Source organism: Indicator indicator, chromosome Z, assembly GCF_027791375.1.
Source record: "Indicator indicator isolate 239-I01 chromosome Z, UM_Iind_1.1, whole genome shotgun sequence".
NCBI lineage: Eukaryota > Metazoa > Chordata > Aves > Piciformes > Indicatoridae > Indicator > Indicator indicator.
The window spans coordinates 55,427,582-55,451,936 of NC_072053.1; the positions used below are offsets into that span (position 1 = coordinate 55,427,582).

A 24,355-nucleotide genomic window follows, 5' to 3' on the forward strand; every position below is an offset into this window, starting at 1 on the left:
AGCCGACATACTGGCTAACTCCACTACTTTCTCCTCATGCAGGCAGTGCTGTGAAAAGCTCTGTCGTTTTCCTCTTCTGTTTCTGTTTTGCCACCAACTAGGTCAAAGTTTAGTAGCAAGAGCAGATGATACAACTTTTGAGTTGTCTGTTTGGCACTCAGAGGAGACATGTGGTCTGCAAAATGAAGAGGAAGGAATGATTGGTTCTCCTTCAGGCTTATGTAATGATAGATGATTCACTCACCAGCTTCTTCAAAGTGCTGAAAGAGGAGAAACCTCTTTCTGCAGCCTTTTGTTAATGCACCATCAGAAACAGCACCCAGAAGATTGCAAATCAGCATGGTGCCAACCTAATATTGTGCAAATAACATGCCTAAAGATCAAATCATGGCTGCTTTAACAGCGATCATGCAGCAAGTAACAAGATTCTCCTGTTCTTCGAGAGAAACACATCTATGCTGAACCAATTGTTTTACTTCAGTAACAGCCTGCACGACTTATGCAGCATGCACAAACATAAACATGAGACAAGAAGTATGGAAATCTCACTCATAGATTACAGGACTTGTAAACTTTCGAAGCCAAGTCTCCATTGCTTACAAACTTCTTGCCTGTGCCAATGTTACTTCTGTGTTACTGGGGTCCCTGTATGACACATTAGCTGTTATTTACCCCCAGCAGCAAGCATACAGACCTTTTGTCATTGTGGTAAGGATGTGAAACGCTGTTCTTTAACATGAGTTAGCTAACTCCTGTGAAAATGAGAGAGAAAACGAGTGAATTTGTAGCTATGCAGGCAAGGGAGTCTTCAGGTTTGCTGCTGCTGCCGCTGAATCGCCTAAGTGACCCCCATTACCTCAAGCAGAGTGAGAGTACTCACTGCTCTGCAGAAGTTGCTTCACTTTGCTGGGACTACTCATATGCCTAAGTCAAACACCCAAAAAGCCTCTGGTGGTCAAGGCCTCAGAATTTGTTTGGACTGGAGAGACAAAGGAAAGAGACATGCACTGCATTTCACTCTGTATCTGAGAACATATTGCTTGAACATCTGTTTTGTGGAAAAATAAGCATTTATACCAACGGCAAACACAAACTCTTCATTCAACGGTCAGGCTTCCTATTGACTTATTTCCCTCAAGGACTTAGGTTTTTGGCACACATGTAATGTGTATCATATATTATATTCCAAACTTATTTGTTGCACAGCTGCACAAATATCACACTTAGAAATTTATTTCAGTCACTTGAAAACATAGTCTTTATGGATTTATGCCTTGTTTTTCAAAGCAGAAATGCTGAAATGTCCAGCACAGATGTATCATTTTCACTTCCAGATGTTTTCTACATTGGGAGGTAATAGTCAGTTGTAGTTTTATTTGAAGAATTATTTTATTTTAAGGCATGAAATACAAGAGATCATAGGACTAGGACATATGATAGTCATGTAGTACAAGAAGAGTTTTTACAAAATTTCTAGAGTCACAGAAATAAATGTCTTCCTTTTCCAAAGAACAAGAATATCATTTGACTACAAGACGGAATGAAAAATAAATTAATTAGAAAATATTTTGAAAAGAGTGATTTCATACTCCAAGAATCAGTGATAACTTTGCTCCTGAACCACAGGATTTATTAAAAAAAAAAAAAAAAAAGAAGAAGAAGAAGAAAGAAAAATAAAAAAGAAAACAACAACAACAAAACCCAAAACAACTTTTTCCATTGCTTTTATTTCTCATGACAAAAGAACTTAAATGTCTCCCACACTGCTTCCTTAAAACTTTCAATTATAGTCCACTAAAACTAGTAGGCAGAATTTCTTCTGGGGTCCAGGGGTGACATTTATTAAGCTTTGTCCTACGCAGATGTAATCACACCTATTTCGTGTTAGGGAATTCTGGAGAAAGCTTTCACATCAGGATGTCCTCCCAAGCAAGCACTGCTACTGTGACAATGCAGCACTCCCACATCTCAACACTTTTCTTGCTCTGCAGAGTGTCTTGTCCCTTAACAGACACAACAGCACCTCCTAGTTTTGTACCACCAGCAAACTTGCTCATGGTGCACCCAGATCATTGCTAAACACGTTGAACAGAACTGCCCTAGAATTGAACACTGACCAACATGGTTGATGTCTGACAACCGTTAGGCTTGTCACTTGGTCAGTTCTTCACTCAGCACACCATAAACCCACCCATCTCACAGTTGGACATGTCCAGAAGAATGCTGAGAGAGACAGCTTCAGAAGCCTTACTAATATCACGAAAAACTACATTCACCACCTTTGCCTTCATCCACTAGATGACTGACCTTATAATGGAAGGATATCAAATTAGTTAAACAGGCACCTAAGGCCCACGGAAGTTACTGGAACAGCTTTAACAAATTTTATGGTCTTTGTAAAAGGACAGGAATTAATTTACTTAATAGACTCACTGGATCAAATCACATAGCATGCCATAGGTGATTTCAGTGGAGCTGCATTTCGAACTGGTTTAATTCTTTTCACATTCACACACACAGAGACACAGTAAAAGGCATCTTGTTGAAGTTCCCCATCTTCTGAAAAAAAAATGACTGTTAGGGGTTCCTCCACCTCTTCTTCAGATAACTGGTAAATTCACGCAGGACTGCTTCTTGAAGTCTGTTGCTGTGGAATACCCATAAAGGGATGAACTGCAGGACACACGCCTTCAGAATAATTAAGCAAAAAAATACAAAGGAAAAAGGTTAAAGGAACCTCTTGAAATAAATTAACTGAATGTTCAGAAAGATCACAGAAAACATCAAATGTAAAAGCTTTTACTTTATACTTTCAGCATATATGTTTCTCTTAGAGGTAAATGTTCTTTCCTCTCAGTTTTTAGCTAATCCTTCCTCTTCCCTGTACTTTCATTTACTGCTCATCAACAGCTGCCGTGTATAAATATTTATTCTATTTTTTTTAGCTCGGTATGCTAAGGAAATAATGTTTATGTGATAGCACACTCTGGTTTTAGCTCCTTCCCCACTAACAACTTTTGAATCTGCTGGACAATTTCTGTAAAGGAGTATACGTCTCAGAAATATTCCTAACAGGCTCATGAAAACAAGCAGCTAGAGAACAGGTAAAAATCAACCAAATATCAAACTGAGCTCAGCTGGAGACAAAAAAGCAGAGAAAGCCACCCTGTGCTGCTACCACCGTGCTTTACTTGTGCATTACTCTCTTCATAGTTTACTGGTGCCATAGTAACCTTAACAACCTATTCACCATTTCTTAGTTGATGTCCAATCCTAAATTCTCTGAAATAAGTCAAAAGAACCTGCCAAGGCCAGACAGCCTTGGTTCAGTCTTTGGAACACATTCACACACTCTCAAATTCAATTACCAGCATTTCATGAGCTAAGCATCCAAAAATCTCATCTCCAAAGGTAACATAATTCAGTGATTCACGAACAAACTCTTCTGCCGTCTTTGTAATAAGACCAGGTTTTTGGTACATTGTCATTGGAGTAGAAAGACCGTAAGGGGTCAGTGCCTAAAACAAGAAATCATAACAATGTAATGTCATCTAACACTTACATAAGGCCATTCGCTTTGAAGCATCACGGGGCAGCTAACAAACTGGAACAGGTATTTGCAAGGGACTAAAGTGCTATGTGGAATAAGTAATGGCAATGTGACAGAATAAGGAAGAATAGCTGCATGCAGGGAGGAGACAGAGCTTTGTCAGGGTCAGCCAGCACTTCATCAAGGATGGCTACACTATGCAGATTTAGGCATCTCAGATATAACTGAAGAAATTGCTAAAATGAAGGCAAATATGGCAAGATATAGGCTCACCTGTATGATAATTCCCTTTGCTTTATACTCTGCTTGTAGTGCTTTGGAGAAAGTGCTTATAAAAGCCTAGAATGAAATAAAACAAACATTAACATAGGAAATTATGTTCTTTCACATATACTCAGAAACATATGTGAACAGGTCCTTAACAAAAATGACCAAGCAACACACAACCTAAGGCACAGTGCAGTGTTGAACAGCAAAGATACAAACTCTGCTGGACGGTTTCTGCTAGTGCATATGAGCAATGGCAAAACTGATCCTTCATCTGCACCAAAAAAGGATTGGCCTGGAATTGTCTCAAGCCAGATACGAAACAACTACTACTGCAGACTGGACTGAACTTTTGTCGCATTTATGAAAATGCAGAGATATAAATAATTGAGTCTCACTTATTCGAGCTACTGTTTCATGTGGCTCTCATCTTGGGCTGACACATGCTCTCCCAGTTCATTGCTTATACTGTTGTTTCGCTTGGGGGAGGGGGGGTGGGATTAAAAAGTTTAAAAAGCAGTGAAATATAGCTCATACTTTCAGTGTATACCTGTCAGCATAGTGCACAAATATGATTCTCAGTGTCAGGTATTTGAGAGTTGGGACAGAGGGAGGTTATAGCTTCAGCCCTTAAGGTTTATCTTTCCAGTGCTTCTCTGCACCATGAAGGGTATGCATACACTAACTTCTTTGTGTGGAAGTTTAAATTCTTTTAAGATTGATTTTAGAACTTATAGCTTTGAGAAATGTTCAGAAACTGGACAATGTTGGATTCCTCTTCTCCAAATAAAAGTGTGAAAGCCCTACTAAGGAGACAAAAAAGACAGCAAGTGTTTCAACACCATAATTTGATAGGTTGTACAATTTAAACATTGGTAGTGCTGTGATATTGCATAAAACATCAATATCCTACAAATAAGACAGTTTCCTTTCAGGGCATTGCAAAAAAAGTCCACTTAAAAAGAAACAAGGGTAAAAAGATATCCAAGAAGATAATACAAACAATGTACCATATCACTTTGAATAATGTTAACTAAACTTTTTTTTAAGGAACTGAAATAGTCTGGTTTGAATTTAGTTCAAGTTTTGAATAATGGGAAACTTACATTAAAAAGAGACTAAGGAAATGGAAAACTAGACTTTCTTACCAAGAATAACTACTTTTTTCTTTTAAAGCTGAACTTTATCTGTCTTCAAGCAGTTATTGTTAGAATTTTTCATTTGTAGGAAACCTGAGATAAGCAAGTTGCTTTAGGAGTTTCCGTAAAAACCATTCGCTTCCCATTTTTATAAGCTCTGAGGTTTTAATGCATAGAAAAAGGACAAATGGAAATCTGTGAAGTCAGCCAACTCACCACCAAGCTGATTTTACTACCTGGAATTTTATTTTTGGTTCCCTAAGCAAAATCAAGCACTTTTCTGCATCTAGAGTTTTGAGTACACTAGTTAATTCAGTCTGGCAAAAGTTATCACTTCCCAGCATGAGGACAGATTGTTAGCACTGGTATAATACTATTTAATGAAAGACAAAAATTTTCCAATGATCACAGTATCACAGGATGTTTGGGGTTGGAAGGGACCTATGAAGGTCATTGAGTCCAACCCCCCTGCCAGAGCAGGACCATAGAATTTAGCACAGGAACAGATACAGATGGGTTTTGAAAGTCTCCAGAGAAGCAGACTCCAAAACCTCCCTGGGCAGCCTGTTCCAGTGAAGAAGTTCCTTCTCACGTGGAGGTGGAACCTCCTGTGCTGTAGTTTATATCCATTGCCCCTTGTCCTATCACAGGGTGCAACGGAGAAGAGCCTATCCCTCTCTCCTGACACCCAGCCCTCAGGTATTTGTAAACATTTATTAAATCCCCTCTCAGTCTTCTCTTCTCCAGACTAAACAGCCCCAGGTCTCTCAGCCTCTCCTCAGAGGGCACGTGCTCCAGTGCCATAAATTCACCTGGATTTCATTTATGTAGCTTCACTGACTCTTAGTTCTCAGCTAGTGATAATTCACATAACTTCACTATTTCAGTGAGCAACTGACTTACATCCTGAAAACACAGCCCCAGGTTGCTAATGCAAAGACTTTGGTAAACACTTAATACATATTTCTTTAAAAAGCAATGTGAAAGACTCACCTTAGAGGCTGAGTATGTTGTGTATAATGGACAAGGGAAAGTACCCAGACCAGAAGACAGATTCAGAATAAGACCTTTCTGTCTGAAATTCAATTTAAATAGTTACATTTATTTTACACTTGACAGTTTTATAGTAAATGCCTGCACAAGTGGAAAACAACTTTATTCCCCAGAAAAAATACCTCTCCTTAATATTATACTATAGACTACACTTTCAAAAGACTCATTTTTTATGTTTTAGTTAGATACAGTTAAATCAAAACCACCTAGGAATAATGTCATAAGTGACATTTTAATAGTTATTGCAGTGAGAACCATTGTGCACTACTGTGCATCTAATAGAGCAAAAAATGCCACTGAAGATTTTCATGCCTCTAAGGAATTGGTAGGTTCCCTTTGATTATTAGTCAACACATTCTTTCTCCTGCTCCATGTATCATTTCTTTTAGCTTTTCTATCCACAACACTCCATACAAATCACTGAAAACAATTCTTTCAGCATCAAGTGGTGTCGATGCACTGGCATGTAAAATGCAGTGGTTAATGTTTTCTAGAAACTCCATCTGATGACTTTATCTTATGGTTTAAGTACCTCTGTAAAATACACTGTACTGGAGAGAAAGGATCCTCAGCTGCATAGGTGAATTAATCTTTCTGATGTACTACAGGTACTTCCAGAGTTTGAAAAGTATTATTCCAAGCAGAGCTATCAGTCTTAGAAGAATACAATTATATATTCAAATTATATTCTTGCCTAATTAGACCCATCACATGTCATTTCATTTCTGCAACATCTCATGTTTTTACTGGACACAGACCTACGTTTTATATTTTCTGTCTTGTTCTATAGCTGACTGACAATTTCTGGCTATTGCTATTATTTATTCACATAACACTAACAATAACAGAAATAAATCTTACTGACTAACATACTGAAAAGAAAAAGTTAACTATGAAAAGGCATAGCTACCACTGAATAAATGGAAAGTAGCAGCTAAAAAGCTATTGAAAATTCTACAGGAGGGGTGGAAAGTTTACCTTGGTTCCATTTGCTTCAGTATTATTTTTGTCATCTGTAAGACAAGTATGTTAGGAACTACATCCATCCTGCCTCTTTCTGATTGCCTTTTTCAACTGATCTTGTTCTATTCACAAGATTTTCCAGTTGTACAAGCCTAAGTCATATGTATACAGTTCAAATAGTTAAAATGTAGCACATTAAAATCTTTGGGCAATATTTCAGAAATGCTAACGGCCTGCAATTCATCTGAATTGTCAAAAAATTCCAAGTATTAGTCTTCTGAGCAGTATCCAGGGCTTTCCGATTGTATCTGAATTTCATGATTTTTCCATAGTGAATCACGACTGTAGGGAGACCATTAATTTCACAGCAGTTTTGCATTTCTGTGTCTGGCTCTGCCTGAGTGGTGGTTCAGGCCCAGCTAGCAGCTGAGCCCCAAGCAGCTGCTCACATGACTGCTCACCCTCTTCCCACAGTAGAATGAGGAGGAGAAATTAGAGCAGAATGCAAAACCCTGCAGCTTGAGATAAGGAGAGTTTAACAGAACAATACAAAGTATGAAGAAACAACAGGAATAATAATACTACTACTAATGATGTAAAATAAAAAGGAGTGATATAAAATGTGAACAGCTCACCAGACACTGCTCGCACTTGCTGCACACACTGAAAACATCCACACTGAAATCCCACTACACCTGTCCATCCCAGCCCTCCCCTTATATAGTGGACATGACATCAGTATGGTATGGAATACCCTCTTGGCTGGTTCAGCTGACTATGCTGGGTGTAAGCCCTTCCCGACTTCTTGTGAAGAAAATTAATACTATTCTAGCTGAACGCAGGACAACCTGAATCAGAAACAACAGAAAATCATGAAAAGACAGCTATTTTCTGCTACTAAAACCAGGTTTAGTATTGCTAACGCTAATTATTTAGTAATCTATTCTTATTTTAACTGTTCAACACAGGTGAATCACATTGTCTTGGGTGAAGGTGAATTTCCAAGAAAAGTGGTAACCATGCTTTTGCAGTGCTGACATCTGTGGCAGCCAGGCATACCTGGAGCTCAGGCATCTCACTGCTAGGAGTGATGGTCAGGATCCTAACAGGAATTAAGGCAGCAGGTGAGAAAAAAAGGCAAACAGATTTAAAGATTATTTGGACCTAATAATGAGAAATGCTGGTTGGGAAAATGATTTCTTGCTTGTATTTTAGAAGAAAGGGAATGTTTATGAAAGAGTGAAAAGGACGTGGCTGAAGCAGTGGGGGAAAGAAGTGCCCAGGCCCTAATGAAGCAGAAGAGGTTGTTTCTGAGGTATGTATATGGTGGGAAATGGTAAAAGAAGAAATCCTTTGCATTTAGACTGAAATTATACCAAAAGTTTGCTTTTTTTTTTTTTTTTGAGATGTATGTAGAGCATCAGATATTGCAGGTATTCCTGTTCTTTTGGTGTATGTATAGAATAAAACCTAGGATCAGAAAGTTCAACAAGTACTTTATGGAAGAATTTGTTTCAATTGACTGATATGGCATGATTTAGTATCTGAAGTCATTAAACAGCATTACAGATTTGGGATGTAAAGTTTGTTAGCCAAAGAAACGTGAACATCTGTTGATAATTTTTGTGTCATATTTAGAATGACATTAGCCAAGGTTGAGATGAACCACAAAGCTCTTGTTCTGCTCTTGTTCATGTTAACATGCTGCTTGAAAACAACAGAGCAATACAAAGCTTAACCAGAGGTGGAACATTCTTGTAAGGGAAGCAGCCAGCCAGAAATTGCACCAAGAGGTAACGATGTAGAATTGGGAGCCAGCTCCTTGACTTTCTATCCTGCACTGCTACAAAAATATTTTGGCAGAACAGAATTGTGACAAAAAATGCAAACACAGTCTTCATGTCTTCATGTCTTGAAGATTTTGATTCTGAAACAAATCTCCCTGTTTAGCAGAACAAACATGTTTCTACAAAATGTTCCAGACACAGTGTAATGATGCATCTCAGCTGAGCAACTGTGTTAAAACATTTCCAGTCAGCTTCATCAAAAACAAATAAGGCCTTGGAATAATGCTGACATTCACACTGAAAATTACTATCTGCTGGTAAGTTAAATGAAAATATACAGGAAAGCTAGCTGGTTGCTCTTGTGTGGGAATAATTTTTTTTCCATTAAAATACATTACAGAGTAGAATAGATGTGAATATGTCACATACCTTTACAACAGAAACAATGTTGCAGTTGACAAGATTCTGCAGGAAGTGTGAAAACAGTAAGTTCACAGAATTCGAAGCTTGTCTAAATAATAAAGCTAGCAATTCCAACTGAAAAGCTTTCTGGTAAGGCAGCTGCTCTTAGAATGTCATAGCTTGCCTTTATTTGTCACTGACTGTGCCTTTGGCATGGGATACTCAAAGGCGGGTAAGTTCTGATTCACTTCACTTTAAACATGGCATTTGAATCTGCTCTGCAGCTCTAGATTCCATGCCCTCCATTTTGTCCAGACACATCATTGTCTGTGGCAAAGTCTGAAAGCCTGGCATACAGGCAGTGATGGCACCAACAAAACAAGCTGGATGCACACAGAAATAAATTACAGAGGTGCCAGGAAGAGGGAAACTGAGTGGCTCTCAGTGACAGAGTTACACTATCTGTGCACCAAAAGCACTGCCACATAGAGACATCCTCCCAAAAACCAGAAAGCAAATATAAGTCCTAGCAGCATCAGAGATGCCATCATATTGATGCATCTCTTAGAGTAGCAGTCTGCTTGGGCAATCTCCGATTTGTAATAATGAAAATATGTGGATCCTGAGATAGGTGCTAGTAAAAAATACATTTAGAAATCATGTTTTCTTCATGGCTAATACTACAGAGGTAAAAAAAGCAAGGAAAACCAGAACACATCCTTAATCCTGTTAAATTACATGAATAAATCAGCCCCATACTAAACGTAAATTATGTTTAAATTAGACTTTTTTTTCAATTTTTTTCACATACTTAGGCAATGATGTTCCAAAGAAAGTAAGTTTTAACAATATCAATAAGAGCCAAACATTTCAGCAGTGGCTGTAACTATGCTGGATTCCATTACATTCATTACAGGTGAGGAGTGAGCCAGGGCACTGATCCCTGCTAGATCAGCTCTGCTCTCTCCTCTGTTACTGGGAGATAAAACTACTTGCTGCAGTTTAGCTAAAATCTACAGTTCTTTTTCTCTTGCAAGCTCTTCTGAGCATTGAAAACAAGTCAAAATAGTTTCCCTTAGGCCCAGTCCTTATCCCACTCAATGGAACAGTTAAATATATGTTGACTGTAGCAGGGGCAGAATCTGTCCCTTGTTAAATAGAATTACAATTCCTCATTGTTATATTTGGAGTAGAAACCCACAGAGTAATCCTACCTCATCTATGTCTGGTCCATTAAGGAAACGGCACGGAAGAGGATTATGAAGCATTCCAACATTGTTAACTAATTAAAGGAAATATAATGATAAGAACCAAATCGAGACAAACTGCATAGTTTAGCTACTTAAGCTAATGGTTTCTTCTCCAAACTCAGAAGCTTTTGAGTCGTATGTGAAGAGAAATACTGTTTAGTTCTGTACTGACCAGTGCTGACTTCAAGGAACAGAAAAACCATCTGTTCCTACAGTTCAGGACTTTGTTTGCTTGGTTTGGGTTTGTTGTTGCTGTTTTATTTGTTTCATTATTAAAATTATTGTTTTCTTTAAAACCAAAACAAAAACATACAAACAACAACAAATAAACAAAAGCAAAAAAAATTCTCCAAAATGCATGTTTTCATTGTTGCTGCATGGATCATACCAATTACTGTTTTGTAACTCATTTCAGATTGAATATAAGAATTGCACACAGCTGTAAAGCAATCAGTAGTGAAAATTAATTCCTTCAGGCCATATAGAGATGGATGTTGCTTCTAAAGTGTCAAAAGAGGTTTAACAATAAAGAAGCAACTGTACAAAGAAACAGCTCTTGGAGAATCCTAATTCACTTTTTAAACTTGTTCATGGTAAGTAATGCTCAAATGTTTTGGTAAACTATATGCTTGGCTCTAAGTGTCAGCTAACAAGCTGTTCTGACACATCATTTATACAATTCTTTGTTTAATTCATTGGAGCCCTAAAATACCCTTCAATTAACAGACCTTAATGACTCACCCAGAACACCAATATCCAAGCCTTGCAGACCCTTTTCAATGTTTTCATATACTGAATTTTTAGTGAAATCAGCTTGTATAATCTTCACCTTTTGACCTGTGGTCTGCTCTGTAATTAAGAAAAAAAAAATTAGAAAACCTCTTTCCACCCACCTAGAAAGAGAGAGAGCTGTAATTAAGTAATGAAACAATCAGTCTGCTGATTATGCCTGTTATAAACTCTCTTAGTTTAAGAAATATTACAACACAATCAAAACACTCTTGCTGTACGCAGCTGTTTTCAGGAAGATAGCCTAGCAAGTATAGGATGAATTTATGCCCTGAAATCAATGGCAGTCTCCTCACAAAAATCTAAACATGATTTGGTCCTTCGATAAGAGAGAAAAAAAAAAGAAAAAAAGGAAATAAACAACACAGGACTTCTTCCCTTGGTTATCATAATATTTATAAGCGAACACTGTCAGCATACATTAGGCAAGTGATGATGGCAGATCCTCAACATAAGTAGTTTTGCAGAATGATTTAAAAGTGTTTTGATGTACAAGCTGAATATTTTAAGAAGCATTGGAGAAGAGGGAAACACGGCTGGATGTGATGTAGATCTTTTCTGTATCATTTTCAAACCATTCCTCTTTTGTTACAACATTTGTACTCCTGTAGAGTGAACCTTCCTCAGGATTTTTCAGTACTAAAAGGCATTTTAGGGAGGATATAGCTTAAATATTACAAGGTCAGTTTACATAGAAGGGAAAGGGAAATATGTGTGATTATTCTAGTGTCATTGCTATGCAGGAGTGAAGTCCAGCTGTACATTACCATTTTTCTCACTGTTTGATTTATTGCTGTTCCTATTTTCCACGAAGTTTCATAAGGAAAAGAGGTAGAGGATTTTATTTACTCATTTTTAAAGGCAAAATTCTCCTTTAATGGGGAATAGTAAAGTCTCTTCTAACTAAACGTTCACACTGTAAATTCTTGTTACTAAACCTGCTTTCAAATTTTATGGGCAACCAAAATCCAGATGAAGTTTGCTGAAAATGTGACAGGCAAAGCTTGGAAATGTCAACAGACCATCGGAGTGCAGACACTCTTTAAGCAGCAGGAATTTAGGTGCCAGTGGATGGCAGAAAATCTGCTTTGAGTTCTGTCTGGGAAACTGACTCTGTTTGGAGCAACAGAAAGCACTACCATGAATGATATCTACCCATAAATCTTGCCTCATCCCTTGGTGCACATTTGGAACTTAAGAGGCCTTGCAGGAGACCAAGGCTTGCAGAAAGAAAGCTTTGGGTCCAGCAGGCCAGTTTGCAACAAAACAGAGCTTTTATTGAAGGATGAGTGAAAGTCACTCCTCCTTGCTGCTCAATATACTGCAAGTCTTGACAGCCTTACACAATTCAAGTAATGCAAGCAATCTTAGAAACATCAAACACTCCAACTTCAGATATGAAATGTGGGCTACATCTTGTGCGTAATTTTAGAGGACATTTGTCTCCATGACAGAAGAAAGGAGGAGGAAGAAAAAGCTGTGGCTGTGTATATGAAAGGGATGAAACAGCCTTTGAACCTTCAACCTATAAAAGCAACTCTAGTGGGAAATGATCCCCTCATGGTTCCAGGCTGGGGAAACAGTACAACTATAAAGACAAAGACATTGTTAGTAGAAAGGCAGCAAATGGGAAAGAATAGAGCAACAGCTGGGAGCAGACACCTACACTGACCCTCTGATTGAAGAGTTCTATAAACCAAGTGAGGTGGTCTTAAAAAGTGTAGTGATGTTGTGGCCATCCTTCTTTTGAGCAATCAGGAGGGCAGCCAAAACTAAAGCAATATAAAAATGAGGATCAAACAAACCATTTGGACTTTCTCTGCATCCCCTTGTCTACAGTACTGCTGCAACCAGCACTGTCAGCCAACAAACAAGTACTCCAGATGACTTTCTTCTGTCTCATTTATGAATAAAAAAATATATTTAAACCCCATAAAACTGTCATGCTGATAAATTAATTATCCAGGGACAGCTTTTCAGAAAAAGATAACAGTTCAGTAAATCGGAGAGCTAAAAAATTATTTCCAATGTTTCTCATGTCTATCTCTCTCTCTCTCTGGCAAAGATTTATGACAAGTCTTTGAAAAAATAAGACATTCCAACTCTTTTTAAAAGTCCTAAGCATGCAGAAGCAAAAAAACCTAGATTTTCAAATGTTAGGACATCTTATCATCTTTTTTTGAAAATACAGGGAAAACAAATTTAAAGAAAACTAAAAACTTGATCTGAGTGGTTTAATCTGATGTTTTATAAAATGTGTCATAAAGAAAGATATATCTAACTCCTTCTGACTTCAGACCACTTGGGAATCTTACTTCTCAGATAGTATAATGTGATGCCTTTTGAAATTTACCAAGAGAATAAGTCAGGATGAAGCGTGGAATTGGTTAGGACATGTGGTCTGTCCAAAACTCTCCCTTTCTATTCAGAGAGTTATGAAGATCTTCTGAAAATCTGAAGTAGCAAAATGAGTGATGAAGTGACCAAGTCTCTGTAGAAAGGGATGCTTTTGAAATACTACAGAAAAAAATTAATATGAAGAGAAATGCACTCAGTCTAGGATGACATTCATATTCAGTGGAAATTTGCAGAGAGAGGAGCAAAACGAGAATTTATTTTAACAAAAGAAAATGTTTTTTAAACTATTTTAAGATGGGAGAAATATTTTTGTTAGATTGTAAGTTCTGGCTGCATTTCCAAAGTCTTTTGGACAACTCAAAAAATGTAAGACAACTCCATTTCAAAGATAACAGAAACAAAACAAAGTAAAAAGAATGAAGGTAAAAGCAGAGTTGCAAAAGATGATAGAGAATACCAGGGAATACAAACTCAGTCAGGGAAGGAGGGTGGGAGGGGAAAGACATGAGAATTTGCACTATTTACCAGAGCACTTAGAAAACTGTCAAGGACCTCAAGTGATCTGTTGTGTAATAATTCATGTTGGGAAAACGGTGGTGAGCAATAACACTTCATCCTCAAGGGATCAGTAAGACACAATAGGCATTTTTAACAGCCTTTGAGGATTAAGAAGAATGTGCCAAGGGAGTTGTTTTGTGCTGTTCAGTCATCTCGTTACCTGCTTAGCTTTTGGAGCAGGAAGGGTGAGAGGCAGAGGACACAGTACAGCAGATTGGAAACTGAACCTGTAGCACAGGGCACAGCTAAAGGAATTAGTACCTTCACAGGTCTTAGTGGGAGCAAGGCCCATTCAGTTCTCAACCATGTCGGGTAATTTTTTTTTTTTTTAGTCACTGTTTTATTCAATACCAACAGGTGTAATTTCAGGAAAAAGAGGGGGGTAAACTAATTCCTGCATCACCAAATCCAAATTCATTAACCACAAGTTCAGCTAGTCTGAAATGGTACAGCTGTGTCTTTTACAACTTTTTGAGGATCACATACCTTATCTTTCCTCAATTAAAGATTTGTTTCTTCTGGAAAAACAAAACAAAACAAAACAAAAAAAAAAAGCAAAACAAAACCAAAAAGCAACCCCATCCACCAACAAAACAAAACACAAAATCAGTCGAACAAAAGCTAAAACTCCAATCCCTGCCCAAAACAAAACCAACACAAAAACCTAAACAACTCACCACCCTTGCTGTGGATAATTTTAGTGTCTTATAGAATGTAATTTTTGTTTGTTTGTTTGGCATTAACACCCAAACACTGCCAACTCTAGTCATGTATATACTGAGAGAAAAATTTTCAGTGAGGAACTAGTCCTGCCTGTACATCTTTCTTAGGAAACACAGCAGAAGAAACAAAAATAGGAGTACAGTTAGTAAAATTCCATAATCTCTAATCTCCTGGGTTTGTGGTTTGATCGATATTCCACAATCATAGTACTAAATGTGTTAAATAGGCAGTCCCCTAACCCTAACCCACTACCACAAATTATGCAGTTCTCTCTGTCTACACACCACAAGCCTTTTTTTGTTATCTTTTATTTCATTACAAAAGAGCTTGCCAGTCCAAGCTCTGGGTAGACAGCCGGGGCTCAGTTCCAAAGCTTCTTTAATAAATGTTTTGTTACTGTGGATTTCTGCCTCCTCCAGCTCTGAGAACTGTTCTCAAGCACACCTGTGGCACAACACTGAGATCTCTGAAATTGCCCACAGTCTAGACTCTTTAGATTTATATTGTTCAGTATCCAAACTGAATGTTGACAGTGTAACAAGGTAAATAATATCATCAGTTCCAAGAGGGAGGCAAGTCTTTCAATTATGTTGCCCAACTGACTGCAAAAAAAGGTACATGGTGTAGCTGCTAAGGAAAATGACCCAATCAAGAGTAATGTGTCCAGTCCTGCAACACAATTATATAACCCTTGACGAACTTTTGTTCTCTCTATGCCTTAACCTCCTTGTGTGTTACGTCAGGGTAACAATATTTGCTTGGAAAAAGATACTGCTTTTTTAAGCAGTTTATACAGAAAAAGTCAATGAGAATTGGTAAATTTGGAAAACACTTCTGGTTAAGTTTCTGCTTCATTTTTGGTTTCTATTGTGTATTATTTCTATTATGTTATGTCACATAACATCACAGTAAATTTATCTTTCTTTCTTCCCAGCATCTGCTCAATTACAGTAAAGTCTGAGTCTGAAAACTGGAATCAGCAGAACATTTCCAAAGCTTTAGCATAAACCCACAGCCAGAACTCCCTGCTGGCTTTACTGGCCTCCAGGTCAGTTACTCTGTACTTTTTACCACCGTATCTTCCTCTCTTTTCTTTTGTTTGTGCCATCTATGTACTCACTTCCAACCTGAGCTCCAGCCAAAATTCACTGAAAACAATGGAAAGGTTGCACTGGAATTTGCCACCAATTCAGCAAGTTTTGGGGAAGACTTTTTATACACACAACTCAGCTGAAGTTAGCATGGAAACCCGAGCTCCTAGGTCACACCACCCACCTCCCTGCACCTTGTATTACATGGATAACTCTGCTGCAGTCAGTGAAGCTTCCTTAGGTGTGAGAATACTACGTCACTTTTGCACAAGCAGTAGGAGTGTTTGTAGGATAAGCTATGTCTGCAAGTGGCAAGTCCTTCATTACATGCTGCCTCACAATTCAGCGCAATGTAGTCTCAAAGAGGAAGGTAGCCAGTGGATAGCCTTGCAATAAATTATAATGCAGTGTAATTTACAGTATGTCATCTTTTCAGCCCTCCACTACATTTTTTTTTCCTTTCCTTACCTGTGTCAGTCTCAGGAATCTTAGTTTTCATTCTTTGCTTTTGATTATAGTTTACAATGCAAAGAAACTGTAAACTATCTGGCCTTTTTTGGTTGGTTGGCTGGTTGGGGTTGTTTCTTTTCAGATTTCATGTACTGTAATTCTTTAGCATTTAGCTGCAAAGAAATTACATCAGAGCTGACCTAATTCCCACAATTTATTTATTTTTTTTAATGTCCATATACTTAAAAGAGGCTAGCGTAGGCCATAGTTAAATTGGTCTCACAGATACCACTGCTTAGAGAGACTGTTCAGGGAGGTGGTCCTCTGAAACGTCTCACTTCACAAGGGAAAAAAAACCTATCCTGCGAAAAAAGGGAGGGAAAATTGACCAAAAACTTAAGGGTCCAGTCCTTGATTTTGGTAGCTGTGGGTTCAGAAATTAAGATTTTTCAGCCATTTCTAGTCTGCTATGCCACCACAAGATGCACTGCTTTCTCTGCAGGTAAGTGTCCTGGACCTGTTGGAGTCAGCTGCCAAACCTTTAAAACAAACTTTTCTGACAGAGTTATAGTCTTGGAGTGACACAAGCTTAAGATATGAAACTGTGAATCAAGGAATCTGATGGATAGAAGTCGTGTAGAAAAAGAGGCAGTAAGAAGAACAACCTTGATTACAGCAATCTTTAAACTTAATGGAGGATATGAACTTACTTGACTCCTAAAAAGACCCTAACCATCAATCTTAATGTATCTAAGCAAGCAGTTCTATAGGATAAATGCCTAATTTTCTTTGAAGAAAAAAAAGGGAACATTCATTCTAAAAACATGCTATTGAACAGTTTTATAGAAAGCCAAATGTAACTAGAAAACCTTTTAAAAACAGACAGCCAAAACCAAATCAGGTACCTTGACTTGATTTTGACGTGTTTCAAGAGCTAGCCTAATGGTAACGTCTTCCTAAGCATAAAATGTTTAACAGATTCCTCCAGCAATTCTAGCATTACATCTCCTTTGCAGTATCTACAGATTCTAAGGGCAGATAAAGCTAGCAAAGAATACACCTTCACTTTTTTTTTTAATTAGATCAAATTGTGCAGTTTGAAAAATAACATAATTTTTTAAATTGATGTACAACTCAAAGCTTCAAACACCATTATCATACTAAATATTGTTTGTAGTACTGGAGCAACACCTGGGGCTATATCTGTAACAATATTTGGAGATTCTGCTGTACTAGATACTGGACCAACGGAAGAGATCTCCAAATCCCTGTAAAGCCAGGAAAAGGAAAGGTAAGTTTGAGACGAACACTTACCAACTTCAGAGGCTACTCTCTGCAGTTTTTCAAGAGTTCTGCTTATCATAACTACATTTAATCCACGTTTTGCCAGCTACAAGAAAGGAATACAAAAGCCGTTAGGAAACAGTAAGGTGGCAATAATTTTTCTTTTTTTTCCCCAGTTTTTCAATAAAGGAAATTCTGGTTTGGGGGGCTTTTTAATTGTTTTCATTCACCTATCACCTGCTTAGTGGCTAAACAACCAATGCTAAAGCCATGGTAAACAATAATCAGTTTTCTAACAGTCTTCCAAAAACATCTCCTGCACTGTATAGTCTTGGACCCTTATAAAAAAGAACACTGAACAACATTCAAATCCCAACAATATGAGCAAAAATAATCTGAGCCAATTTCAAATGAGTGAAACCCTGCAGAGAGTGAAAGCAATGTAATATTTCCCAGAAACATACTTATATTTCTACATGGATTTTCGAGGCTAAATATTTTGAAGACTTCCTAGCAGTTTTACAACATCACCTTTCAGCCTCATGTATTTTGGTTTGGTTTGGTTTGGGTTTGTTTGTTTGTTTGTTTATCCTGAGGAAGTAGATTAATCATATTGAGTTGAAGGATCAAGAGTTTGAAAGGATTTGGGCTTCACAGAAATAAAATCTGGTTCAGGTCAGATGGACACGTTTTAACTATTTTGTTGTGGTTTGGGGGGGTGTTTCTGTTTTTATTGTTTGTTTGTTTTGTTTTGTTGTTTTTTCCCAATATATGCAGACTGAAAATAAAATAAAAAACAAGGGGAATATGTTAAGTTCATCCATAAAAACTCAAAATACAATCACACACAAGTACATCCACAAAGATGTTGGCAATAGTTGGAGTATACAGCTGTGACTGCAGCAGTCTGTTTATAGTCAGTTTGGTATCACCATATGAAGAACAAATTCACAACAAATAGAGAATGACTTTCTCCTCTTTTCCTGAGGCCTACTATCCCATCAGAGTTTTAAGTATAGCCTGAGGGAGAATCATGGCCCCAGATTAGAAACCAAGTTACTGACAAGTGGAGGCTAGAGGGAGTTGTGTGAGTAAAGAAAGGAAAGATAAAGCTGAAACTAGAAAAATAACTGTCAGAACAAGCAGAGAGATGAACTGCTCAATACAAAAGATAAAGCCAATATCATCTGAATGTCATCCTGAGACTTGCTCAGAAGAGGAAACTAATCAGTGCAGGCCACACACTGAAGACCTATTCATTTCCCCATCTGACTCCCTACAATGCCTTCTCCTTAAACCCGTTTGTGGGAAACAGTTTGTCCTGTTGAGCATTTCTGAAACAATGCAGAGAATGTTAAGGAATGAGGACTTTTGTACAACATTTGCTACGTTGAAAGTACAAGTGGCAGACTGTCTATTAAATGCGTCAGCAGCAATCACTTTCATTTTCAGCACAAAGGTTGTGCTCACCATTCTGTGCTTTTGGGGACCCTGTAAAGTAATTGATTGATGCTCCAAAAAGACCTGCACAAATTTAGACACTTAGCAGTTTTGAAAACATCTTTTAAGAGTTCCATTTGAAGTTCTCAGGAGGAGAACTCCAATTGCCTACAGAGTAGCAGATATCCCTTTACCCACAATGAGCTTGACTCAAGTTCTTTCAAATCAGACACATGGTCTCTGTTTCCATGGTCACTTGCTCATTACTGCCATTGTGAATGTTTGAATGGGGATTATTTCAATTTTTGTGCCTACAAATACAAGACCAAATACTAACTATAAAAAAAGTAAACAGTTCTGCTTCAATGTGGTTCTCAGTATAATCTTGGCTATGTCTCTGTGTTTCATATGGTAGAAAAATTCCTCCTGAAATCCATGTAAAAAGTTATTCCTGTTTCTAAGATTGCATTGTATTTCAGATAAAAGCACATATTTGTGGAAATCTTAAGGAATTTTTAACCATCAGGTGAGAGGACTCTCCCTTGCTGCCATATAACAGACAAACCAGAAGTGTAAGGATGTAGCAGCCATTTCTCAGGGCAAATCAGGCTACAGACCTGACTACTCTTTTTTGCTTCCTCACCCAGATGGAAAACGTACATCCTTTTCAGAAATTAAGTATGTAGGACATTGTAATTACCGTGCAATTCCAGTGTACTCTCAAGCAAACAAAAAGAACTGTGCATAGAAAAGAAAGGTCAATCCAGACTTAACACTACCACATTTGAAATAAAGGTAACTCTTCATGTCTGTTTCTTGAGCAGAAAGCATTTTTCTGAACATACAAAGGCTTTGGCCTTAGACAATGGTATTTCCCCTGACAGTTAAGAGTAAGTACTGGCTTCCAGCAATACGTAACTTGAAGCTGGTTGGGTTAGGAAATCCTGACTCCCAGTGGCAAAGGACTAAAATGCTCCTGACTCTCAGTCTGCCAAAATGTAAAATCACTGACTCCAGCCATAATTAATTATGATAATTTAGTATTTAGAAATGGGGTTAGTAATGAAGAATGATCAAGCAGAATTTGCAGGAAAATTAAGTACAATTTCATGAAATGGAACAAAGCTCTAAAATTTGAGAAACTGTTGTATTAATAAACGAATGAAGTGCCTGTCTCAAAATGGTTTGCTGAAACACTGACTAAACACAAGCACTGACTTGACTTGTTAGATAGTTATGAACTAGTAACTGCAACAAAAATGGTGACCATGTGAGCTACCAACATCGTGGTTTCACCCTGACATCAGAAGAGAAACACACAGAGACTAAACCTTACATCTCAGAGTATGGCATGGTCTCATCACATTTGAGGTGCTAGGTCAGCAACAGATACTAAAGTGCATCTATAGTTATTAAACCAGAGAACCAGAACAAGTAAGACTTCACCCATACCTGAAATGCTAACAGTTGAGTAGAGAGGTGACAGCCCAGCAGCACACTCACAATGGACTTGATTTTGTCCCTGCTTATGAGTGTGGTGAGCCTAAACCTCATCAGCCCAAGAATTAGCAGATCAAATCTAACAGAAACCTGGCTTTTGGAAAAGAAGTATAGTAAACTAGATCCCAAATCCCAGTACTACGACAACACAGCAGTCAGCTAACATGTATGGGGTTTTGCACTTAAGGTCAGTCTTTCAAAATCACCCTGATGCAGCAGAAATACAGTTTTTCTGGAAACCTGCACTTTCATGTAGAAGATGATAAGCTCAAGTTCTTGCAAGCCTGCCTCTTGATGCAAGATCAGGAGAACGAAGGGACAATTATTTACTCCGAACACTTTGTGTCCTAGCATCAACAAAGTAGAGTTCTGTGTCCTCGTGATTGCCAGGCTCCTCACACAGCCAGGGCTTGAGCTTAATAGACTTTGCAGATCACTGTATCCAGCTGTAAACCTTGGAAACAAGGGCAATGAATCAGTAAATACTGCAGTCTATGTCTGGACCTCAGTGTGATGGGTTTTACCCAATGAATTACCTGCTTGGATTTCCACATAACACACCAAACAAAGCCTCATTATGCTCACCTTCCAAAACACAAGGACTGCTGTTCTCAGTCTCCTCTACCATATTACTATCAAAAAGCGTGGAGCCCTGAATTTTTATCAGCCCGTGTCTGAAGTCAAGGTGTCAGAAAGAAAGTCATCATTTTGTGAGCTCAAACTCTAGAAGACCATCACTGACCATCAAGAAAGTGTTGCCTTCACATCAGCCCATAACAACAGTGAGAAGTGTGCCAGAAGAGCATCAGAGAACTTTGTACTCTGACCTGAGACCAGCAAGGCAGCAGAGTTGAGCCAGAAACTCCAAAGGCACACAGATATTAAAACAGCAGGGTCAGGATTATTTATCCACAAGCCACACATAAGCGTATGCTTTGACCTCAGCCATCAAGCTGATAAGCCAAACTATGAGCTCATGTGGTATGGGCTTGGGCTCTGCCCCACAGAGAAGTAGCTGAGCACAGCTTCTATCAAAGGGATCACCTGGGGAGGAAGGTACATGTCAGCATGGATAAAGATGGCTCAGTCATTCCACAAAAGCCAAAAATAATGAACAAAAGTTCCACAAAATCTATCCAGTTCCAGGAAAGTGTTGTTTGCTTTGTTTGTTTTGTTTTGTTTTTTGGTTTTTTTTTAAAGAACACAATAGCTTTATTTTTTTCCCATGGTATAAAGCAGCAGTTTCCATTCTATAGTTGGCCTTTTAAATGGGATTTACTCTAGCATAACCCAGAGCACAAAGGAAGCAGAACTATGACAGAGACTCTGATTTAGACATTCAGAGGTTCCCACAGACTTCACATGGATAAATTATCTTCAGGTGCTCACATATAAAGTTAATTAAGTAACCTGCATGTACAGGTGACTACACCCAAAGGTGTGGTGTTAAATAAATGTTTAAGCATTTCAGATAATTTCTCTCCATGTCTCAATGCTGTTCCATTCCCCTCTGACCTGTGTATTCACCAGACCCTTACCATTTGCTCATCACTACAACAACTCAGTATGTACACAGAGGGCAACATTCCCCCTTCTTTTTCATGGGAAAGCTTGTAATATTTGTTACAACTACGCCAAATGTTAAACTATAATGACTAGTATGTGGTTTCATGCCTTCTATTTTCAATGCACTTTCGAAAATGCATATTGCCTTTCCCAGTAATGAAAATCATAAGGAAGGTGCTTTAAAAATGCATATAGCTTAAAAAATTAGCCTTAAATTCATGTAAATTATTTCAAAATCCAACTCATTTTCTTTCCTGTGAGATATATATAGTTTACAAGCAGAAGTCGTCACATTCAAACTCTTGTATATTACAGGCTGCTAATTTTTACCTGGTTACCTCATCTCTGAAGACAACAACTCATGGTACATTGTTGTTTATCTTCTGGAAAGGGAGCCAGCTTTGAATGAAAACATCAAAGAGAAAATCTACTGTTCAGTCACTATCAGTAATAGCTAGGCTGGTACAAGACAGTACAAGGCCACCCTGCCTTCAGTGTTGATTATCACGGGTGAATAGAAAGGGACTGCTACAGTAACTGCACAGCAGCAGCTATAGGGACAGCACAGAGCTCCTCTCTCCTCCTGCAGCCTCCTAGAACTACAGATTCTTAATTAAACCATTAGGTTTCCTTATAAGTTCCATAACTTGTATTTTATATTAATTTATACAGATCTTTCAAATGTGTTTGCTAGTATAAAGGCTAGACAACTACATTTTGTATTGTATTTGTATTTTAAATACATTTGTATTTAATGCTGGACCACCCCACTGAAAGTCAAAAAAGCCAATTAGCTGCGTTACTCAAGGATAAAGAACAATTCAGGAGACTTTCTACCCTGGACAGATAATGTAAAATATTTCGGATTACTAATTTTATTTCCATGGTGTGATGAGATCACTGAGGAATGAATGACTTTCCCCTGAAATGCAGCACCAGCTTCCTTTCAGAACTTGAGTAATGCTATTCTGCACATAATGAGGAGGAGGATAAACACGATGTTTATCACAGTGGGTTTGAATCCTAGGATAATTTTGCTAATTTACGGAGGCTGATGAAGGGGTAGCAAGTGCCATTGTGTTAAAACAAACTTAAGGTTATGTAATCTATTTTACCTCAAAGGAATATGCTTTTCCAAGTCCATCTCCTGCTCCTGTGACCACTGCAGAAAGTAAAAAGAATAAGGATTACATCTGGAGCTCTGCTTTAGCTCATGCTTTCTTGAACTCTTTAATCTTCATCATCTGCCTTTCTTGAACATTGCAACCTAAATGCTTCTACTGATGCACACAGAATCAAAATTTTATAAAAGTGATGTCCTTGTGACCTTTTAATATTTTACTTCACTTATGACTGTCTTCAAAGCAGTCATTGAGCACTTTCTATCTTCCAACAGTAACCTATCTGATACAGTAGGTAGATATTACTGTCACCTTCAATGGAGTCAGCAACAAGCAACAAGTCAATTGCCTAAGCATTGGCAGAATTTTCTCCCATATACATATTATATCAAGTTCTGCTTTGCAACTATATGCTGGTAGCAGAATGGTAGAAGATGAGGACTAACTGCTGACTGAGGCTGATATAACACTGTCTCACATAAGAAACCCATAAGGAAACATCATATCAGTCTTACCACCATCTACAAAGTGTTCTTCCTTCATCGCTATCCTACTCAGGACTTTGGATTTACTGTTACTAGGAAAGCAAAAAAGGTTTGGCATTTGTAAAGCACCCTGAACTTCAAATATTCTGCAAACAAATGCCAAAAAGGAACTATAGAAAGAATATTCTTTTCACCTTAGAAATAAAGAAATAAACAAAGTAGGTAAGTAGCACAGCAATTCCAATGTAAACCTGGTAAATTTTCAGAGTAAAATGGAAAATAAGTCAACACAAAAAAAAAATAAGGACTTCTAAATTGCTCTGGGGAAGCAAAGTGATTTTGAAGAGTTAAGTTTGTTGTGAACTCAAGAGCAGGTACTCTCTCATTTCACAGAGACCCTTCAGAGAAGCAGCAGTGGATTTTGAGTTTTCCAACAGACTTACAGATGAAAAACAAGAGTCTGTTGAGAAACAAGCCTCTGCCTGCCTACTTTAATTTTCATAATTCTCAAGAAACAGCATATTATCTCAGCTTTATGAATTTGACTGGACCCATATTTGATCTTGGTAAAGGGGATGG

At 37.9% G+C, this 24,355-nt stretch overlaps 1 protein-coding gene across 1 annotated transcript; it reads right to left on the bottom strand.

Moving 5' to 3' along the window:
- Positions 1 to 2,577: 2,577 nt before the first annotated feature.
- Positions 2,578 to 23,834, bottom strand: HSD17B3 (hydroxysteroid 17-beta dehydrogenase 3). The gene is made up of 11 exons (XM_054397595.1): positions 23,807 to 23,834; positions 23,286 to 23,332; positions 17,695 to 17,770; positions 11,153 to 11,260; positions 10,376 to 10,443; positions 9,189 to 9,224; positions 6,988 to 7,022; positions 5,950 to 6,031; positions 3,824 to 3,889; positions 3,369 to 3,518; positions 2,578 to 2,688 (listed from the first exon to the last, which is right to left on the bottom strand). Exons 1-11 carry the CDS (start codon positions 23,832 to 23,834, stop codon positions 2,578 to 2,580), a joined length of 807 nt encoding a protein of 268 aa, XP_054253570.1.
- Positions 23,835 to 24,355: the final 521 nt, after the last annotated feature.